Below are 20683 nucleotides of genomic sequence, written 5' to 3' on the forward strand. Positions count from 1 at the left end.
CTGTCGGTTTTGTGCCTTATTTAATCAGCGCACTATCCGCTGTCGGTATATTTTCGCCTATAAATATTTAGGTTCTCTGTATAATTATCCAGAAATGTCATCGATTAACCATTCGACTATGGGGATTCTGAAAAAAATGCAGAGATAAAGACAGAGACAGGCCACCGCGGTCCAAAACTGCCGACGACGCTTCTCCTAAGCCACTCGCCAGTTTGCTGGTACTCAGTGAGGCACTTTCGTAACCCCTAATACCTGCTACTTCTGATTAGCAGGCCTCTACTGAGACCCGTTCAGAGTCCGGTATGCCACGAGATGCTGCAGCTATGGAACCCGTGGATGTCTCTACCTTGGATGGGTCCGGAGCCGCTGTGCAGGCACTGGCTTCTGAGGGTGTATTCAGGCCTATGGACTTGCATATTAAACTGACGCCTCCTTCTTTACTTAGGGCTAAATCTCGAACCATGCCTAAAAAAACGATGCCCAGGCCACATGCTCAGGCCTCTATGCCTAAAAACCAAATAAGAATGGCTGAAGATCTAATTACTCACTCTAATCAGGGGTAACCAACCCTCCCCCCCCTTCTAAGAGGCCTAGGACTGAAGTTGATTATGAATCTTCTGTTAAGGATTCTGGTTTTTCTGATTCTTCTGATATGGATTTGCCTTTATCTACTTATGAAGATTTTGATGCAGAGGACTCCATTCCCTCTGCTTCCCCTCATGAGGATTTTTCTTTTGGGGAAACCTTACATACTCTAAGGGAGCATTTCCACTGGGAAAGCCAGGATTTTTCTGATTCAAAAAAAAAAGGCTTAGGGATTTCCTTCTCCTACCTCAGCATAGGCCTTTAGCTATTCCTTCTGTACTAAACATTGTTGATGCTTTTTCGGAATCTAGTTTGGCCCCTGATTCCTTGACTCCTGCTCCCAGAAAACCTGACAGATACTCTGAGTCCCACAAGTTCCTGTTGCAGATCCAGAGACTATTTCACAGGGGCCCAAGGGCATTAAGGCTTCTACTGATAAAAATCCTACCCCTTCTGATAGAGACTCCAGGGCGCTGAATAGATTGGGTAAGAAGGTTTGCACTTCTGCAACCTTGGCCATTAGGGCTTTAAACTGCCAATTTCATATGTTAAAGTATCAGCAACATCTTATTGGACTGCTTTAAACAGAAAATGATGTTGATTCCTGACTGTGTGGAAAATAAAGAATTACAGGATTTAGTGCATTGTGCTGAACAAGTTGGAAAACATACTTTGCAACATGGTTTTGATTCATTAGAGGCCTCTTGCAGGGCTGCTGTTACTGGGTCTGCGCTCAGAAGGCATGCTTGACTGAAGGAGCAGTCTTTGCCTGATCATGTTAAAGCTAACTTGTTGGATGCTCCCTTAAATCAGGACCGCCTGTTTGGCAACAAGGCTGAGGAAGTTCTTAAACAAATGGAAGATAAAGCTAAATCTATGCAAGCTGTTAAAGATTTCTTACAAGTTCAGCCTTCTAGATTTAGTAGGCACTAGCCCTGTTAGAATTGGTCCTTTCCAGCCCCTTCCAGGTCTTCTCAAGCCAAACCCAGATACAGCAAAAAACCCAGGTTTCAGTCCCAGGGGACACACAACTAAGCAGTGGGGGGCTTCACTTCCAAATCTGGGAATAATACGACTCCCCACTATGGTAAACTGTCTCAGTGACTTCCTTTTAAAATTTCCAAGCACTTATCAACTGATTGCCCCTTTGGGGGGAAAAGATTGCTCTTCATGCAAAGAATTGGGATCTCTCTACCCAGGACAAATGGGTTTTAAGTATAGTGTCCCAGGGATACAGATTTCACTTCCACATGTTGCCAACACCAAGCGAGTGGCCGGACCTACACCCCAAATCAGTGGGCAGAGGCCCAAAAACCAAGTACTTTCTCTCTTAAGCATGGGGGCTATTCAGCTGGTACCAAAAGAGGAAAAGGGGCAAGGTTTCTACTCAAGACTTTTCCTGGTACATAGTAAAGACAATTCAAGGCGTCCTACTCAGGACCTGTCTACTCTAAACACCTTTTTCAAGATTCCAAAATTCAAGATGCTGACTCTTCAACAATTACTTCCTATGCTAGGCAAGGATGCCTGGTTGGCAACACTAGATTTAAAGGAAGCATACCTGCACATTCCAATCAGGGAATCTTGCAGAAGATACCTACACGTCAAAGCAGGCTACACACACTGCCCTTTGGCTTATCTACTGCGCCCAGGCTATTCACAAAGTGCCCAGCTCCAGTTATTGCATTTTGCAGACAGAAATATTCATATATACCCATACCTGGATGATTGTCAGGCAGAAAGCCAGGACATACTTTTGAATCATTTGGCCTTTGTACAAAGGGTTCTAACTTGTCTAGGGTACACCGTAAATGAAAAGAAATCACACCTGGTACCCTGTCAACAGATATTCCTGGGAGCAAGCTTGAATACAACTTCCCAGATGGCTTACCTCACGCCAGAGAAACATTCATTTCACAACCTACTTCAAGTGGCCACAAAAACCCTGCTATCCACAAGACAAATACTGCAAGCCTTGGGGTTCATGGCCTCCCGCATTCTTCTAATTCCATATGCAAGACTACAGAGTTCCTTTAGTGGGCAGAGGCCTGCCACCAAAACAAGGGACTACCTTTCACACACACCCCCTGCCGCCCAAACCATAACAGACGTATCAGACTATGCATGGGGGGCTCACCTGGCAGGGAAGTGCATTCAGGGCAAATAGAACCCAAGTCAAATGCACCTGCATATCAATCAAAAAGAAATGTTAGCTGTGCAGAATGCTCTGACAGCCTTCAAGGACCACATTCTTCTAGGACAACTAATGGTAAAGACAGACAACACCACTGTTATGTGGTACATAAACAAGCAGGGGGGGTGCACATTCTTACCCCCTCTGCACACTAGCCATGGCATTGTGGAATGCAGCCTTGAGCTACCAAGTGCACCTACAAGCTCAATTCCTGCCAGGAAAATTAAATACACTGGCAGACTGACTAAGCAGAAACCTCATGGTCCCACACGAGTGAAAACTGGAACCAAGGATTTTCAACATGTTGACAAGCAAGGATTTTCAACATGTTGACAAGCAAATGGGGGAGCCCAGATATAGACCTGTTTGCCTCTCCCCAAAACTACCAATTGGACAAATTTTGCACGAGGACTCCCCACAAACAAGTCTGGAAAGTGGATATTGTGTCCTTCATCTGGAAAAACCTACCAGTCTATGCCTTCCCCCTCTGCCTCTGTTCTCCAAAGTACTACTATAAATCAAACAGGACAAACCCTGATTTTGATTGCTCCAGACTGGCTGCTCCAACACTGGTGTACCCCCTTCTGTGCAGTGTCAGTGTTATCCCCATGGCACCTGCCTCCGACTCCTTCCCTGTTGTCTCAGCAGGAGAACCAGATTGTGCACCTCAGCTTCTAACGCTGAACCTTGCAGCCTGGCTAATTACATAATCTCTCCTGTACTATCCCTCCGTAAACCTGTAATGGGTATCATTTTAGAGGCAAGGAGGCCTAGTACTAGAAAATGTTATGCTGAGAAATGGAAAAGATTCTCTGCCTGGAACCAATCTCAGAGGATGAGCACAGCAGCACCCAGTATACCTCAGATTTTACAATACTTAACTGAGATGCTTCACAAGGGCCTGTCTTTTTCCTCCATTAAAATTCACACCTCAGCTATTTCAGCTCATTATAACACAGAACCTCCCCTCTTCTCTCATCCACTGCTCAAGCAGCTTCTCAGAGGGGCCAAAAATTTGAGACCACCCAGGAGAGCTCCAACCCCAGCCTGGGACCTTAAGTTTGTTTTGGAGAAACTCACTCTAACTCCTTTCGAGCCAGCTGCTACTTCAGACTTAAAATTTCTTTCTTGGAAAACAGCTTTCCTTTTAGCAATCACTTCAGCTAGAAGGGTGTCTGAATTACAGGCCCTTATGGCAGTGGAGCCTTTCATCATCTTTCATGCGGACAGGGTTTCCCTCAGAACCAATCCATCCTTCATGCCCAAGGTGGTATCCAGTGTCTGTCCATTCATTTGCCAACCTTTTTTTCCCAATCCACAGAACAAAGGGGAACAGATACTGCATTCCTTAGATGTGCACAGACAACTTAGATTCTACTTGGACAGGACTATACCTCAAAGGAAATCTGAACAACTGCTGGTGGCATTTGCTGCAAGGGCAGATGGGAAGGCTGTTTCAAACTAAACCATTTCTAAATGGATAGGCCATTGCATTTATTTCTGCTATAAGCACCATGGAAAACCTATCCCCCAGGGGATCAGATCTCACTCCACCAGGGCTGCATCTGCCTCTACAGCCTCTCTGAGGCGTCCCTACCAGGGACATCCTAGAAGCTGCTACCTGGAGTTCTGTACATACTTTCACCAAGAATTATCATTTGCCAGTTTTCTCTAAATCCAGAGCTGGTTTTGCCACTGCATTCTTGCAGGGCCTTATAGCTGGTCCTAATGCTATCTAAATTCCTCCTCCCATCCATAGCTTTGGGAATCTACCCAAATGTAATGACTGCAGCAGTGAAACAAGAACATAGTACAGTTGTGTACACGTACCATAAATGTAGATGCTAGTGTGTTCACTGTTGCAGTCCTGGTTACCCTCCCTCCAGCCCCCTAACTTCTTTTTGGCTATACCTCTACTTTCCTTTACTATGCTCAAAAGCCTTTTTGGTGTATTTGCTTTTTTGTTGGAAGTATATCATTGTACTTTTTTATTTAATTGCTCCCCATTAGGGGGGCACCTGACATATGGGGTAAGAAAAATTGATGTAATGGCGTCGGCTGCATGTTTTATACCCCTGACGGCCTGACGTCATGGAAGAAGGGACAGCAACCGACACGGGACCCAAAACTTTGTTAATCAGGCCGACTGAGGGCTACCTGCAAGCAGATAACCCAAATGTAATGACTGCAACAATGAATACACTCTAACATCTACATTTATGGTAAGTGTACACAACTGTACTTTCCCTGGTACCCCTGAAAGGGCGCATTTTGGACTTGTCTGGTTAATGTGTAAAATAATAAAAAAAAAAAAAAAAAAAAAAATGCATGCTTTGCCTTTCTGTTTTAATTTCCCATTTTTTCTAAACTACTGTAATTCATTCTTTGATGATTGTGCAGTATTTTGTATGCCCTTCTAATTATTTTTTTTTAACAGAATTTCCTAGGCTTTAGCTAAAATCTGTAGCATGAATAATCTTTCACTTGGCACTCCACTATTCTTTTCTCTCTGCCTAGGCCCTGTTAGTAAACCCTGATATGGAAGGCATCTTCTTAACCTACAGCCCAAACTCTTGTATATCCCCATCCCAGTCTTACGTTTCCCTATTGAGCAGTTTGCTCCCAACACCTTGGTTCCTTTCCTTTCTCCAGTAAATTCCAGCTACCTGTTGCTTTTTTATACTCTTACTTGTAGGTATCCTTTTTAGTGACATCTCATTCCTCTATGCTTGTGTTGACTTAGTTATTGTATTGCATTCTGCTACTTTATTCAAAATTTTACACTGGTGGTTGTCTCCTTAAGAACATTCATCCATAATCCTAGTCTGTCTTCATGTCTCTATTATCTCTCCAAAGTTTCATCACTTTTATTTTGTTTTATTTAACATTTGTTTACCAGGAGAGTCCGACTTGGAACAAAGCCAATTTTCAGCAGAGGCCATGGGAGAAACACTTTTTTCCACTTAGATTTATAGTCTTCTGCTTAAATTACGTATTAGTCTTAAATGTGTAACTTTTAAAGTACACCAGAACCACCTTGTTCTATGGGAAGAATCAGGTTATCCCACTTGTAAATTTTGCACACTTCCCCTCCGAAATAAATACCATCAACTCTTAATCGTCATCCATATTTTGGCTTCCAGTTGATAAAAATACACCTGATCTGTATGTAAAGCAAAATGAACTAAAATGCTTCCAGTTTCTTAATTTTCATGTTCTCCTGTTTAGTCTCTTCCTACAATATTATTGGCCGTAACAAAATTGTTTTAATCCATTTACCTAATACTTCATTTTATGTCCCCATAATTATGGGTATTGCTAAACCAGTTCACGTATGGGTTCATACTTTAGCATTGCGTGTTTTGCTTAATTTTCATTTATTTTACATTCCTAAAAGACTTTGTCTTGAAGTGTTCTAGAACACGGAAGTGTACTTTTTTGAAGTTGTAAAGTGCAAAATGTTATCTCTTGATAATGCTACCTTTTCTTGTTTATGATTCAAGTCATATACTTGAATTTGAGAATCCCCTTTTTTTCCTAATCTAAGTATACTGCCTCAGTGTGTGAACCTCCTGACTCAAAACCAGGGGTCTCTTACACATGACATGAAAACTGTAAGGCTGGTAGCTTGGACTTGGATGATATAGCTCTCATTTTGAGTAGGCACATGTTTTCTGAGGATATGCTTATCTTGATGGAGGCTAGGAAACAAAAATAAAAAAGTTATATTCTGATGCCAGAGGAAGGAATTTGGATACAACTGTAATTTTGGTATCCGCAATCCAAAGCTACTTTGACATTTACAGATCAGGATCCCCCAACATGCACACTCATTTGCTCACATTTATTAATTTTTTTCTTTAGGTACAGGCAGACACGCATTAGTAGAAAAGAAAACTGACCATATTAATATTTGTCATTTTAATGCATTGTACATTGCATAAGTTTTGTCTCTATACATTCAATTCCAAAAATTGCTCGCTTCCTGCTTTACCTGAAACATTGCTCTGTATGTATGTTACCAGAAATTCCCTTTGTCTCTGTGCCGTTTGCTCTTTACCTTTTTTAAAGATCTCAACTCTATTTTTTTTATCTCCTTTATAATATTTAGTACTTCAGCTACAGTTGGTTTAAATTTTGATTAGCATTTTCTAGTAATTGCTTTTTTGGGCAGACAGTAGCATTAAACTTGATACTGCTTTGCTGTGTAGGCAGTTCAGATCTTGTCACAGCTCAAAAGTATTTCCTTTCTTATACCCGCTTGCTTTCCCCAACATGTCTGACACAGTACTCTGTAGGGAATTTCAAAATATGCCAACTCACTACATTCACAAAAAACATGTTCCCAGTTGCATCCATCTTTCCCAGCATTTGTTGTCTGAGAGGAAAAATTCTGTGTTCTATTTGGGGTGTAAAAATGCCAGTGCAAACACTTCCAAACAAAAATCCATAACCCTTTTGAAATTTATGGCGTACTTGGAAGAGCCATATAGACGTCTGTCCATTGTTCCTTTGTAAATTGCCTTTCCAGTCTTTTCTAGCATCCTGTGATTGTTGTAGTTATTTGTTATTTAACATGGCTGGGTCTGCCTTGCAGTTTTTACTGAGTAGTCTGTATCTGACATTTTTACCTTTTGTTTTGGATGTTTAGTATATTCTGTAGACAACCTTATGTTAATGGACAGCATGCTTTGTTTTAAGCCCTGTGATTCTGAAGTATAGTCAGACATTTCTCCGATATTAAAATCATAAAAAAGGCAAAAACATGCATAGATAGTGGAGTTTGGCTTTATTGGCCTGAATGCACCCATAAAGACTTAAAAAGTCATGGGCATTCAGAAACCATGTAAAGGAAAACACTGGTATGTCCTTAAGGAGTCATTTGCATATATCATGTGTGCCTCTATTACAGGAGCTTTACACAGTGAAGACTTGAGCTTGGCTGGATCTTTCTGGCAATTTTTATTGAATGGTTGGTCTGTGTGACCTTTTTACTTTTTGATTTGGTTTGGTTGTTAATTATCATGCAGTATTTTATTTGCCCTAGTCTGACTACCCCTTTAACAGCTTCTGTTCCAGACTTGACTAAAAACTCTACCAGAACTGGTGCTTCACTTAGTACTCCTCTATCCCTTTCCTTTTGCCTATACTCTAACATCGATCCTGCTTTCAAAATTTCTGCTCAGCATTATCCCACTCTTGTTACCTTTCCCTCTTTGTGGCTGTCATAGGAAAGTGGAGGTTCAAGTGAGGACCCTTCTACCAGAGCGGTCATCACCGCTTCAGCTTTCTTTAAAAATGTTTCTCTGCAAAGCATTTGTGAGGCAACTGTGTGGGCCTCCTTTCACCTTCTTTTAACCACTGCATTACTGTTTTCTGAGGATTGATGTAATCTTCCCGGATTTGAAATAACTTTCAAACTGGTATAGTTATCTCCCATGCATTAAGTATATTGCTGTAGAAGTGATTGTTTTAATGGGCACAATTCAGTTGTGTCTTGAAGGTATTCACCATAATAGTAAATGCTCACAGAGGTCCTCACCATAATAGTAAATGCTTAGAGGATTACTGTTGCAGTGAAGTGCCCACCCACCTTACCCCCCCCCCCATGTTTAGTTCTCTGCTGGCAGCTAGGCGTTGGAATTTTATCCCTGAGATAGATTTATGTTCATGTTACTGCCATAAAGGTCTTTTTTTTTAATTGTATTAGTAGTACTGCTGTTGATTTTTAGTTAGAACATAAATCAGGCTTTTTTTTTTCTCCCCTTGATAAAGTTTCCAAAGGGTTTTCAGGCATACTTTTTGGCTGTGTTCTTGCACCTGCTCCAGAAGTTAAATTTCGCTGATCTTCACTATATCTGAGCTTCCAGTTGATATCTGTATTGTTGAGAGTAGGCCAGCTCCACAAAGGGATTTCTTATATGTTAATCTGGAACTCGAGTCCAGGGCAATGGGCAACTGGCTCTGGTTGTTTTTGGTATTAGGAATGTTGTTGCAGCAGTGTTCTTATTCAGCCATCTATAGTTGTGGTGAGTACCCCCCCACACCATAGTACTTTTCTTCTCAAGTTTGTTGTGCTCCACTCCCATAAGAGTGAGGAGTTTGGTATCCAGGAAATTACTAAAGTAGAGGTTCAAGGTGAGAGAAGCCATTTAAAATGTTTAGTTGTGTAGTAGGGATGCGGCTGAATAACTTTCTCTGAAAATATACCTTGCAGGGCCCCCTGGTTAGGGGAGTAGAGAATAGACCTAGGATGATGGAGAAATTTCATGACTTTGTGCCTCAGAATGCCTGGAAAATCCTGCAGAATGAGCCACGGACAAGCAAGTCTAATCTGGCTTTCTCGGCTACTACCACTTCGTCTCTCACCAGGGCAAACTGTTTACAAAGGTGGATGGGTGATTTATCTTGGGATAATTCTAAAGCACATGCCATTGTGTTTAATAAACAATGGAGTAATGAGAACACTGATAGTAATTTATGCAGTGCTTTTTCTCACATTGTAAAGACTGAAACATTGAAACCTGTACTTTACAGAGCTATAGTGCCTTTTTAGAGTAGCAAAGGTTGGCTTGTCTTTTTTTTTTTTTTGTGCAACCACCCTTGACATCCCATCCAAAAAATGGATGGACATGGGGTTTGAAAACTGTGACGACATTTTTGTAGGAGTTGAAGCAATTTTTATATGGTTGAGTTGTGCATAATTTATTGGTGTCCTGTCTTCAAACCTACAGTGCTGTTTTTAAAAGGTTTACATAATATATGGAATTAATAAAATCATTGTATCTCTTTGCTATGTAAATGTTAATAGGATGCTTTTTTCCCCTTCATGACTGTTAAAAATACCTTTTTATTTGAATTTCAGATTGAAGGCCAAGGTCATGGTGCTGTGTTTGATTGCAAGTTCTCTCCAGATGGACAAAATTTTGCATGCACTGACTCACATGGACATCTTTTGTTGTTTGGGTTTGGTTGTAGTAAGCCATATGAAAAGGTGAGTTTTGTGCTTTTACAATGCTGTACACTTTCTAAATACTGACCGAAAAAACACTAAGCCTCTTTCAGTAAATAAATGAAGATGAGAGGAGAACTTAATGATCCAATGTCAACCAGGTGCGACCTAGGCTGAGAATTGTGTACTAGATGTTCATGTTTCACTGTTGCAGTCATTACATTTGGGTTATCTGCCTGCAGGTAGCCCTCAGTCGGCCTGATTACCAAAGTCTTGGGTCCTGAGTCAGTTGCTGTCTCATCTTCCATAACGTCAGGTAGTCTGGTATAAAACATGCAGCCGACACCATTACATCAGTCTTTCTTGCCATGCAGTGCCTGAAGCAGAAGCAATTTTGCAAGTGCTGGTCAACCGACTCCTGAAATTTTAGTTTTCGAGTTTCAGATCCGAAGTCTTCAACTAAGCTAAGTACCCCAATGGGGAACCTTTTTCTTGATCTAAACCGATGTCAGTAAAAATTACCAATTGTTTTTATTGTGGAAAGCAAATACCTCAAAGATTTTCATTTGTACTGAATTCCTTGCTTTGGCCCAGACCACGACGTACCTCACTGTCGGTTTTGTGCCTTATTCAAACCTCGAACTATTCATTGTCTGTTAATTTTTGCATCTAAATATTTTGGTACTTGGTTCAATTATCCTGAAATGGCTTTGGTAAGCCACCCGACTACCGACATTCCGAAAAAAACACAAAGATAAAGACAGAGACGGACTGCATAGGTCCAAAGCTGCCGATGACACTTCTCCTAAGCTAGTCGCCAGTACTCAGTGAGGTGTTTTCGCAGCCCCCAATACCCACTACTTCAGATTCGCAGGCCTCTACTGAGATCCATTCGGAGTCCGGTATGCCGAAAGATGCTTCTTCGACTGTGGAACCTGCGGATGTCTCTACCTCTGATGGGTCCATACCTGCTCTGCAGGCACCAGCTTCTGAAGGTGTATTCAGGCCTACTGACTTGCATATTAAACTGATGCCATCTTCTTCTTCAAGGCCTAAGACTTGATCCATGCCTAGAAAACTGATGCCCAGACCCATGATCAGGCCCCTATGCCTAAAAAACAAATAAGAATGGCTGAAGACCTTATTACTCTAATCAGGGGAAGCCAGCCTTCTCCCTCTAAGAGACCTATAACTGATTTTCCTTCTGATTCTTCTGATCAGGATTCTGAAATTTCTGTTTTCTCTGATGACCAGGAGTTGCCCTAGTCTACCTATGAGGATTCTGATGCAGAGGACTCCATTCCCTCTGCTTCCCCTCCAGAGGGTTTCTCTTTTGGTGAAACTTTTCATACTCTTAGGAAGCATTTCCTCTGGGAAAGCCAGGATTGCTCTGACTCCAAAAAGAGGCTTAGGGAATTTTTATTCCTACCTCAACACAGGCCTTTAGCGATGCCTCCTGTACTGGACATTGTAGATGATGCTTTTTCGGAATCTAGCCTGGCCCATGACACTTTACCTCCAGCTCCGAGAAAACCTAACTGGTATTACAGAGTTCTCGACTCTCACAAGTTCCTCTTTAAGAATCCTACTGCGGATCCTGAGACCATTTCACAGGGGCCCAAAGGCGTTAAGGCTGCTACTGCCAAAAACCCAACCCCCCTCTGATAGAGATTCCAGGGCCCTGGACATATTTGGAAAGAAGGTCTACACTTCTGCAACTTTGGCCATTAGGGCTTTAAACTGCCAGTTTCATATGTTAAAGTATCAGCAGCATATTATTGGATTGCTTAAACAGAAAATGATGTTGATTCCTGACTGTGCTGAAATTAAAGAATTACAGGATTTAATGCATTCTGCTGAACAAGTTGGAAAACATACTTTGCAATGTGGTTTTGATTCATTAGAGGCATCTTGCAGGACTGCTGTCACTGGGTCTGTACCTAGAAGGCATGCTTGGCTTAAGGAGCAATCTTTGCCAGATCATCTTAAAGCTAAATTACTGGATGCTCCCTTAAAACAAGACCACCTTTTTGGCAACAAAGCAGAAGAATTACTTAAAAAGATGGAGGAAAAAGCTAAATCTATGCAAACTGTTAAAGATTTCTTGCAAGTACGTCCTCCCAGATTTAGTAGGCACTAGCCTTCTAAGAATTGGTCCTTTCCTGCCTCTTCCAGGCCTTCTCAGTCCAAACCCAGAACCAGCAGAGCACCCAGGCTTCAGTCCCAAGGTAGTCACGGGCCTAAACAGTGGGGGGCTCCCACTTCCAAAGCTGGAAGTAGTAAGACACTCCTCTGTGGTAAACTGTCACAATGGCTTAACTTTAAACCTTCCAAGCCCTGCTCAACTGACTGTTCCTTTAGGGGGGAAAGATCGCCCTTTGTCCAAAAACTGGGAACTCATTACCCAAGACAAATCGGTTTTAAATATATTTTCCCAAGGATACAGATTCCGCTTCCACTCCTTACCAACCCCAAACGGTTGGCCAGACCTACCCCCAAACCAATGGGCAGAGGCGCAAAAGCAAGTTCTCTCTCTTCGAAGCATCAGGGCTATTCAGCCTGTCTCAGAAGAAGAATGGGGGTAAGGTTTCTACTCAGGACTTTTCCTGGTACCCAGAAAAGACAATTCCTGGTGTCTTATACTGAATCTGTCTACCCAAAACAACTTTTTGGTAATCCCAAAACTCAAAATGCTAACTCTTCATCAGCTGCTTCCTATGCTAGATAAAAAATGCCTGGTATGCAACACTGGTTTTAAAGGAAGCCTACCTGCACATCCCAATAAGGGGAATCTTGCAGAAGATACCAACGCTTCGGAGCAGGCTACATGGACTATCAGTTCTCTGCACTGTCCTTTGGCTTGTCTACTGCGCCCAGGGTATTCACAAAGTGCCTAGCTCCAGTCAAAGAAATATTCAAATATACCTATACCTGGACGATTGCCTAATTCCGGCAGAAAGCCGGGACATACCATTAAACCATCTGGCATTTGTAAAGAAATTACTAACTTCTCTGGGGTACACCATAAATGAAAAGAAATTGCATCTAGTACCTTGCCAACAAATTTTATTCCTGGGAGCAAGCTTGAATACAATTTCCCAGATGCCATACCTCACGCCAGAGAAACAAGTTCATTTGACAGCCTTCTTCAAACTACTGGCCACAAAGACCCAGCTATCTGCAAGGAAAGTACTGCAAGCCCGGGGGTTCATGGCTTCTTGAATTCTACTAATTCCATATACAAGACTGCATATGAGGAAACTGCAGTGGTATCTAAAAAGCCTATGGTGCCAACATTTGCAGGACCTAGAATCAATGCTTCCTATCATACCTTGTCTAAAAACAGAGTTCCTTTGGTGGGCAGAGGCCTGCCACCAAAACAAGGGACTGCCATTCACTCTACCGCCTGCCACCCAAACCCTAACAGACGCATCAGACTATGTATGGGGGGCTCACTTGGCAGGGCAGTGCATTCAGGGCAAATGGAACCTGAGTCATATGCACCTGCATATCAATCAAAAAGAAATGTTAGCTGTACAGAATGCTCTGACAGCCTTCAAGGATCACATTCTTCCAGGACAATTATTGGTAAAGACGGACAACACCACTGTTATGTGGTACATAAACAAGTAGGTGGGGAACCCATTCATACCCCCTTTGCAGACTAGCCATGGCTTTGTGGAACACAGCCTTGAGCTAGCAAGTGCATCTACAAGCTCAATTCCTGCCAGGCAAGTTAAATACACTGGCAGACGACCTAAGCGGAAATCTCATGGACCCTCATGAGTGGAAACTGGAACCAAAGATATTCAACATTTTGAGATTCAAATGGGGGAGCCCAGAGATAGACCTGTTTGCCTCCCCTCAGAACTACCAATTGGACAAATTCTGCATGAGGACTCCCCACAGACAAGCTTGGAAAGTGGACCCCTGTCTTTCAGCTGGAAAAACCTATTGGTTTATGCCTTTCCCCCTCTGCCTCTCCTCTCCAAAGTACTACTAAAGATCAAACAAGACAAACCAAGGACAATACTTATTGTACCAGACTGGTCACTCCAACACTGGTGTACCCCCTCTTGCGCAGTGTCACTTCTGGCACCTGTCTCAGACCCCTGCCCTGCTGTCACAGCAGGAGGGCCAGATTCTGCACCCACAGCTTCAAACCCTGAACCTTGCAGCCTTGCTAATTACATGACCTCTCCTTTACCATCCCTCATTAAGCAAGTGATGGATGTCATTCTGGAGGCAAGGAGACCTAGTACTAGAAAATCATATGCTGAAAAGTGGAAGAGATTCTGTTCCTGGAACCAAACACAGGGGATGGACACAACTGTGCCCAATCTACCACTCATTCTTCAATACTTAACTGAGATACTTCACAAGGGCCTGTCCTTTTCTTCCATCAAAATTCATGCCTCCGCCATCTCAGCTCATTATAATACAGAACCACCCCTCTACTCTCATCCACTGCTGAAGCAATTCCTCAGAGGGGCCAAAAACTTAAGACCACCCAGGAGAGCCCCTACTCCAGCCTGAGACCTTAACTTTGTATTGGATAAGCTCACGCTACCTCCCTTTGAGCCAGCTGCAAATGCAGAGTTGAAATTCCTCTCTTGGAAAACAGCCTTCCTCCTAGCCATCACTTCAGCAAGAAGGGTGTATGAATTACAGGCTGCCATGGCAGTGGAGCCTTTCATCTTCTTTAATGCGGACAGGGTATCCCTCAGGACCAATCCCTCCTTAATGACCAAAGTGGCATTCAGTGTAGCCCTTAATCAGTCTATTCATTTGACAACCTTCTTTTTTAATCTGCAGAACAAAGGGGAATAAATACTGCACTCTTTGGACGTGCACAGACAACTTAGATTTTACTTGGATAGAACTAAGCCTCTCAGGAAATCTGAACAGCTGCTGGTTGCATTTGCTGGTTGCATTTGTTGCAGGGGCAGAGAGGAAGGCCATTTCAAAGCAAACCATTTCTAAGTGGATAGGCCATTGCATTCATTTCTGCTATAAGCATCATGGAAAACGTACCCCACAGGGGATAAGACCACATTCAACCAGGGCTGCATCCACCTCTACAGCCTTTCTCAGAGGTGTTCGTACTAGGGCCATCCTAGAAGCTGCTACCTGGAGTTCTGTACATACCTTCACCAAGCATTACGTCATGCCAATTTTTTCTAAATCCAGAGCTGGTTTTGCCACTGCAGTCTTGCAGGACCTTTTAGCTGGTCCTAATGCTATCTAACTGCCTCCTCCCTTCCTTAGCTTTGGGAATCTACCCAAATGTAATGACTGCAACAGTGAAACATGAAGAACATAGTACAGTTGTGTACACTTACCGTAAATGTAGATGTTCGAGTGTATTCACTGTTGCAGTCCTGGTTACCCTCCCTCCAGCGCCCTGACTTTAATTGACTATACCTCTATTCTTGCTTGCTATGCTTAAACCTTTCTGGTCTATTTGCTTTTTGTTGGAGGTGTAACCTTGTATATAATTGCTTCCCATTGTGAGGCACCTGACATCTGGGGCAAGAAAAACTCATGTAATGGCGTCGGCTGCATGCTTTATACCCCTGACTACCTGATGTCATGGAAGATGAGACAGCAACCGATACAGGATCCAAGACTTTGATAATCAGGCCGACTGAGGGCTAACCTGCAGGCAGATAACCCAAATGTAATGACTGCAACAGTGAATACACTTTAACATCTACATTTATGATAAGTGTACACAACTGTACTTTTCAAGTTTTTCCATAACAGAAAAATAATTAATGAAACACTTTGGCCTGCCATTTATTTTCTGGACTTCTCAAATCAAATATGGAGAATGATGTCCCACTGCATTAGATAAAATAGTGCAGTATGACTAGATTTTAAACCCCCCAACCCAAAAAAAAAAAAAAAGAAACATAGGCTTTGTGTTTTTAAAGTAAAATATAGTGATATTGATGAAATTGCAGTCCAGATGAATTTCATGACTTGTCTTTACACTTGGCTCGCAGGATCATCCAGAAGCTGCAAAACCTATAGAACTGGATGGTCAACAGTTTTTGAACTTCAGCTGCTTGGTTTTGTTCTTTGGTTCAGACCATAGTAGGTTTAAAAGAAGCACAGATACATAGGGAGCTTTCATCGTAATAATCGCTGGCACCTTAAATAACATCACAGGCAGCCACTATAAATGAAATTAAGAAGCTTCAGTTTGTGACCAGTCATACATTCTTAACAGTATAAAAGGATAGAACTGTACAAGTTAATACCATGGTGAAGAAGACAATTCACTGAAACAGTGCCTAGTACAATCGCTTGCTTCCAGTGTTGCCAGTTTAAAAAATGACTCAAAATGTATAAATAAAACAGCAGTTTTATTTTTCATTTAGTTCATCCCTCAACATACTGTTCAGCTTTTAGATTCAGGAGGCTAAGTGGTCAGACCTTCAAGTTTGTCTTGGCACTTTCTCTCTGACCACTTTCTTCTGTACACATCATAAAATGTTTCTTGCCCAATCTGGACGTTGATCATGAAACACTCCATGACTGTCTCCAGCTTAAAAAAGAAAGGCAGGAATCTGTAGATGCTAAATGTTTTTCTGCTAGGAACTTTTTGTAAAAACCCTTTTATTCTACTGCTGGTAGCAGTCATTCTGTCATTCCACAGTCAAGCCGTGGTCACGGTTTACACTACATCCTCACACAAACTCAACAACATACAGATACCTTGCCCCTTTCCCAGAAATCCACTGTGAATTTCATGACTTGAATCAGGTGAAAATATGTAGACTACTTGATTCAAATTAGTGACTCCATCTGAAAGCTGGACTGACGTTGGCATGGCAAAGTTTGAGATCGAATGGCTCCTTTTTTGTGTTGAGAGAGAGAGAGAGATGTAATGCTGTTCATGATATGCTGGATATGCCTGGTACAACACTGGCTGAGCTGTACATCTCCAATATAGGAGAAGGATACAGCTGTAGTTTTTGCAAAAATGGCATTGCCGAGTTCTTGTGTAGCTGCATAGAGGTAGTGTGTACAAATTGTGACTGCATCAAAGGGGAGTTATTGTCATGTAACAGTGATGTGCATGAAATGTGAAACTTGTATTGGAATTGAAGTACAAGTGACACTGCACTGACTAGTACTGTAGAAATGCTAATAGAAAATAGCATTGAGGTAGAAAGGGTCACTTAACACTTGACTTTTTCACATAATAACTTGAGTGTGTAAATAATTACTTGTAGTTTGGCCAGTGAAATGCTGCAGTCATTTAAGGTAATTAGCTCAACAAAGGACGCTGCATTTTAAGTACCATACCCAGGTATATTAAGAAAATCACCATGGGGGAGCAAAGATTACATTCAAACGAGCATAGCCAGCCCTTGTTCTGCTTTAGAATGGTGCAGTGTTTTACTTTGCAGTGAAATCTGGCCGCATGTTTCTAAACGAACAAAAATAAAAATCACATTAATTGAATGAATATACTTAGACTGAAACAAATTTTAGCCCTTTACCAATACTTAGGTCTGTGTTAGTCTATGTTGTATCTGATACAAATGAGGGTGCCACTGTTCATTGTTGGTTTTGTAATTCCTCATTTGTAGTATTGTCATAATCATTTCATGGTTTACAATTATTTTCCCTTTCTGCCTTTCTTTGTGAAATGCCGTCTGACCTTTGATGGTCATGTCTTAATGTTCATTAAGACTGTCGGTTAAGTGCTTCAAGGTGTTGTTTTTTTTCTAGTGAAAGCAGTGATGTCCAAGCTGCTGGTTTGGGTCTATATTAGATAATCAAAGCTTTAGGTAATCGAATACCTAAAGCTCAACACATAAACAGCAAAAGCTGTAAACCGCGAAAGGCCACTTCCGTGAATTTTTTCATAGGGAAAAAATTCGCTTGGCCGGCCGAAAAAAAAAAAAAACTTTCAAACCCTACACACCCCCCCTAACTAAATATACCAATAACGAGATCACTCTGCAGTGGAGAAAAGGGCAGATTCCCGATGTATGTATATTTAGGTTTTAAACTGGTGATTGCAGTACTTTCATTTTGTGGACATACTTATCACTGTTTGTTCACAGAGGTTCATGATTTTTAATATTTTGAGAGGTAGCCGAATGTGTATGGGTAAATTTTGTTTTGTATTTAGAGAAGGAATTTGGTGAATGGTATGGATCTGTTTAAAAAGTAGCTATGGATGTGCAACTAGAAATGAGCACTATAATCCTCCTAGAAGCTGTGCTTCACACATTGTTACACACAGCTACAAATGTGGGTACACACAGTTGCTCTTGGGCAAAGGGGTGAAGTGTGGGGCATTATTTTAATAATTCTGTACGTAATGTAAACTTTTAATTTCTGTAGGAAATGTAAGAAGTTGTAGGACAGGTAAGCACTGAGATTACAATGGAACAAAGGCTTATTCCTGAAACTGTCTGCAGAGTGACTAGAGAAGGATGGAGTGATAGTGCAGGTAATAGTTCATGGAGATAGTTTGATGTGCACATGGAAGTCATGTACTATATATTCAGCGGTATTGTTAGCTCCACGTCTGTATGAAAATGCAGTCGGGGACTTTTTGCAATATTTTGAATAGTTGAGAGCTATGCATAGCACAGTTAACATCATATCCTGGTTTAGACCCATAAAGTTGTACATAAATGTGTAGGTGCTTCCACAGAAACAGAATACTATTTTTAAAAATGAACTGCGGCAAGCAATGGGGCTTCTGGCAGTACAGCTTTGAGAAGCAGCCTGTTTTGCCATTGCATATGCTTAGTGGTACCTGTCGGAAAAGTAGGTTTGTGTAGAACACCCAGTGGAACTACTGGTTAGATTACAAAACTGAATGCAAGTCCATTTACTTTGATTTTTATCCATTCATAGTTGAGGCCCAGGAGGAAATTTTCTGAAAAAAGCCTGCCATGCTCCAATATTTCCAACTTTACTCCCAACACCGTTTACCTAACACGACCTCATTCTGAGGAGACAGGGTATGACAGAAAAACAAGTTTCAGCATTCTAACAGAAGCTTTGTCTTGACAATTTCAATTAGAAAATAAATAAATCCACCAAAAGAAAAAAAAACATACACCAAAGAAAACGTACAGTAATTACCACTACATTACAACACATGCAAAACAAAACCGGGACACTTAAAAGTAACAAAAATGGATCCTGGATGTTATAAACCGAGGCTACAGATTTCATTTCCACACTCTTCCAAAAATGAGGCATGCCAAACTTGCCACACAATCAAAGGGCAGAGGCACAACTACAAATTTCAAAGCTCGTAGCCATGAAAGCTATTCAAGAGGTACCTATTCATGAACAAGGTCAAGGTTTTTATTCCAGACTATTTCTGGTACCAAGGAAAGGAACCGACTGGAGACCCATTTTGGATTTATCCATCCTAAACACATTCTTACTCGTACCAAAATTCAAGATGCTCACATTACAGCAGCTTCTTCTCATGCTGGGCAAGGAGTTTTGGCTGGTAACATTGGACCTCAAGGAGGCATACCTGCATGTCCCAATCAGACAAAGTTGCAGAAGATACCTCGGATTTCTTGCAGGTTCAATCCACTATCAATTCTCTGCATTGCCCTTTGGCTTATCTACTGCACCCAGAGTATTCACGAAATGCCTGGCATCAGTAATTGCCTACTGCAGACTTCAAGGGATACAAATCTACCCTTATTTGGACGATTGCCTGATCCAAGCGGACAGGAAGCACATACTTCTGGAACATCTGGCTTATGCAACACGGTTACTGAATTCTCTGGGATACACAATCAACAAAGAGAAATCCAGGCTAACACCATCTCAGAAAATAACTTTCCTGGGTGCCAACTTGGACACAAACACCCAGATGGCCTATCTTACACCAGAAAAACAGGGGCAACTAACTCAGTACTTCAAAATACTACCAAATTGTACCAGGCTTACTGCAAGGAAAATCCTGCAGGCTCTGGGTTTCATGGCATCTTGCATTCTTTTGATCCCATGTGCAAAGTTGCATATGAGGAAACTACAATGGTACCTAAACTTATGGTCTCAACACAGCCACAGTTTGGAAACAGTAATACCAATAATTCCATGTTTACAAAAGGAATTTCTATGGTGGGCCCAAGCATGTCAAACAAACACAGGTCTCCCATTCTGCAAGCCTCAAGCAAAACAAGTCATCACAACAGACGCCTCAGATTACGCATGGGGGGCGCACATGACAGACAGGTGCATTCAGGGCAAATGGTCCCAAAAGGAAAAGCACCTTCACATCAATCAAAAAGAAATGCTAGCAGTGATAAATGCAATTACAGCTTTCAAGGACTTCCTGCATCCAGGACAATTATTGATAAGAACAGATAACACCACAGTAATGTGGTACATAAACAAGCAAGGAGGGACACATTCATACCCCCTGTGCAGACTAGCCATGGCACTTTGGAACTTGGCTCTGGAATGGCAAATCGAACTTCAAGCACAATATTTGCCAGGATTGGAAAACGCACTGGCAGACTATCTAAGCAGAAATATGACAGATCCACGCGAATGGAAATTGCATCCTCAAGTGTTTACAAGGATGATCCAAGTGTGGGGGAGGTCAGACATAGATCTCTTCGCCTCCCACAGGAATTATCAATTGGAAAAGTTTTGTTCAAGGACCTTTCACCCAAAGGCCTGGAGAGTGGACGTCCTTTCGTTCAGTTGGACAGCATGGACAGTTTACGCTTTCCCACCTCTGCCTCTCCTGCCCAAGGTGCTCTTGAAAGCAAGAGCAGACAGACCGAAGATGATACTGATTGCTCCAGACTGGCCAAGACAACACTGGTACCCACTCCTGAGGAGCCTAACACATGCTCCTCCCTGGCCCCTACCTCTAATGCCTCTTCTGCTGACTCAGCACAACTTCAAAACTCTCCACAGTCAGCTGAAAACACTCAATC

At 41.9% G+C, this 20683-nt stretch overlaps 2 protein-coding genes across 2 annotated transcripts in view; one reads left to right on the forward strand and one right to left on the reverse strand.

Moving 5' to 3' along the window:
• The window catches only part of BRWD3 (bromodomain and WD repeat domain containing 3), a 1896258-nt gene that overhangs the window by 310522 nt on the left and 1565053 nt on the right, over positions 1-20683 (forward strand). The window contains exon 15 of the mRNA XM_044057276.1: positions 9645-9773. Coding sequence (XP_043913211.1) covers positions 9645-9773 — 129 coding nt within the window. The remainder of the gene's footprint in view (positions 1-9644; positions 9774-20683) is intronic.
• On the reverse strand, positions 16159-16380 carry LOC122790135 (small integral membrane protein 4-like). Its single transcript, XM_044057716.1, has one exon. It carries the CDS (start codon positions 16378-16380, stop codon positions 16159-16161), a length of 222 nt encoding a protein of 73 aa, XP_043913651.1.

This window comes from Protopterus annectens, chromosome 15.part0 (assembly GCF_019279795.1).
Source record: "Protopterus annectens isolate FY-2018-M chromosome 15.part0, PAN1.0, whole genome shotgun sequence".
Taxonomy (NCBI): Eukaryota; Metazoa; Chordata; order Ceratodontiformes; family Protopteridae; genus Protopterus; species Protopterus annectens.

What these genes read in the sequence shown, in the direction of transcription:
- LOC122790135 (XM_044057716.1), bottom strand. Translation starts at nt 16,380, where the DNA reads ATGACTGCTACCAGCAGTAGAATAAAAGGGTTTTTACAAAAAGTTCCT.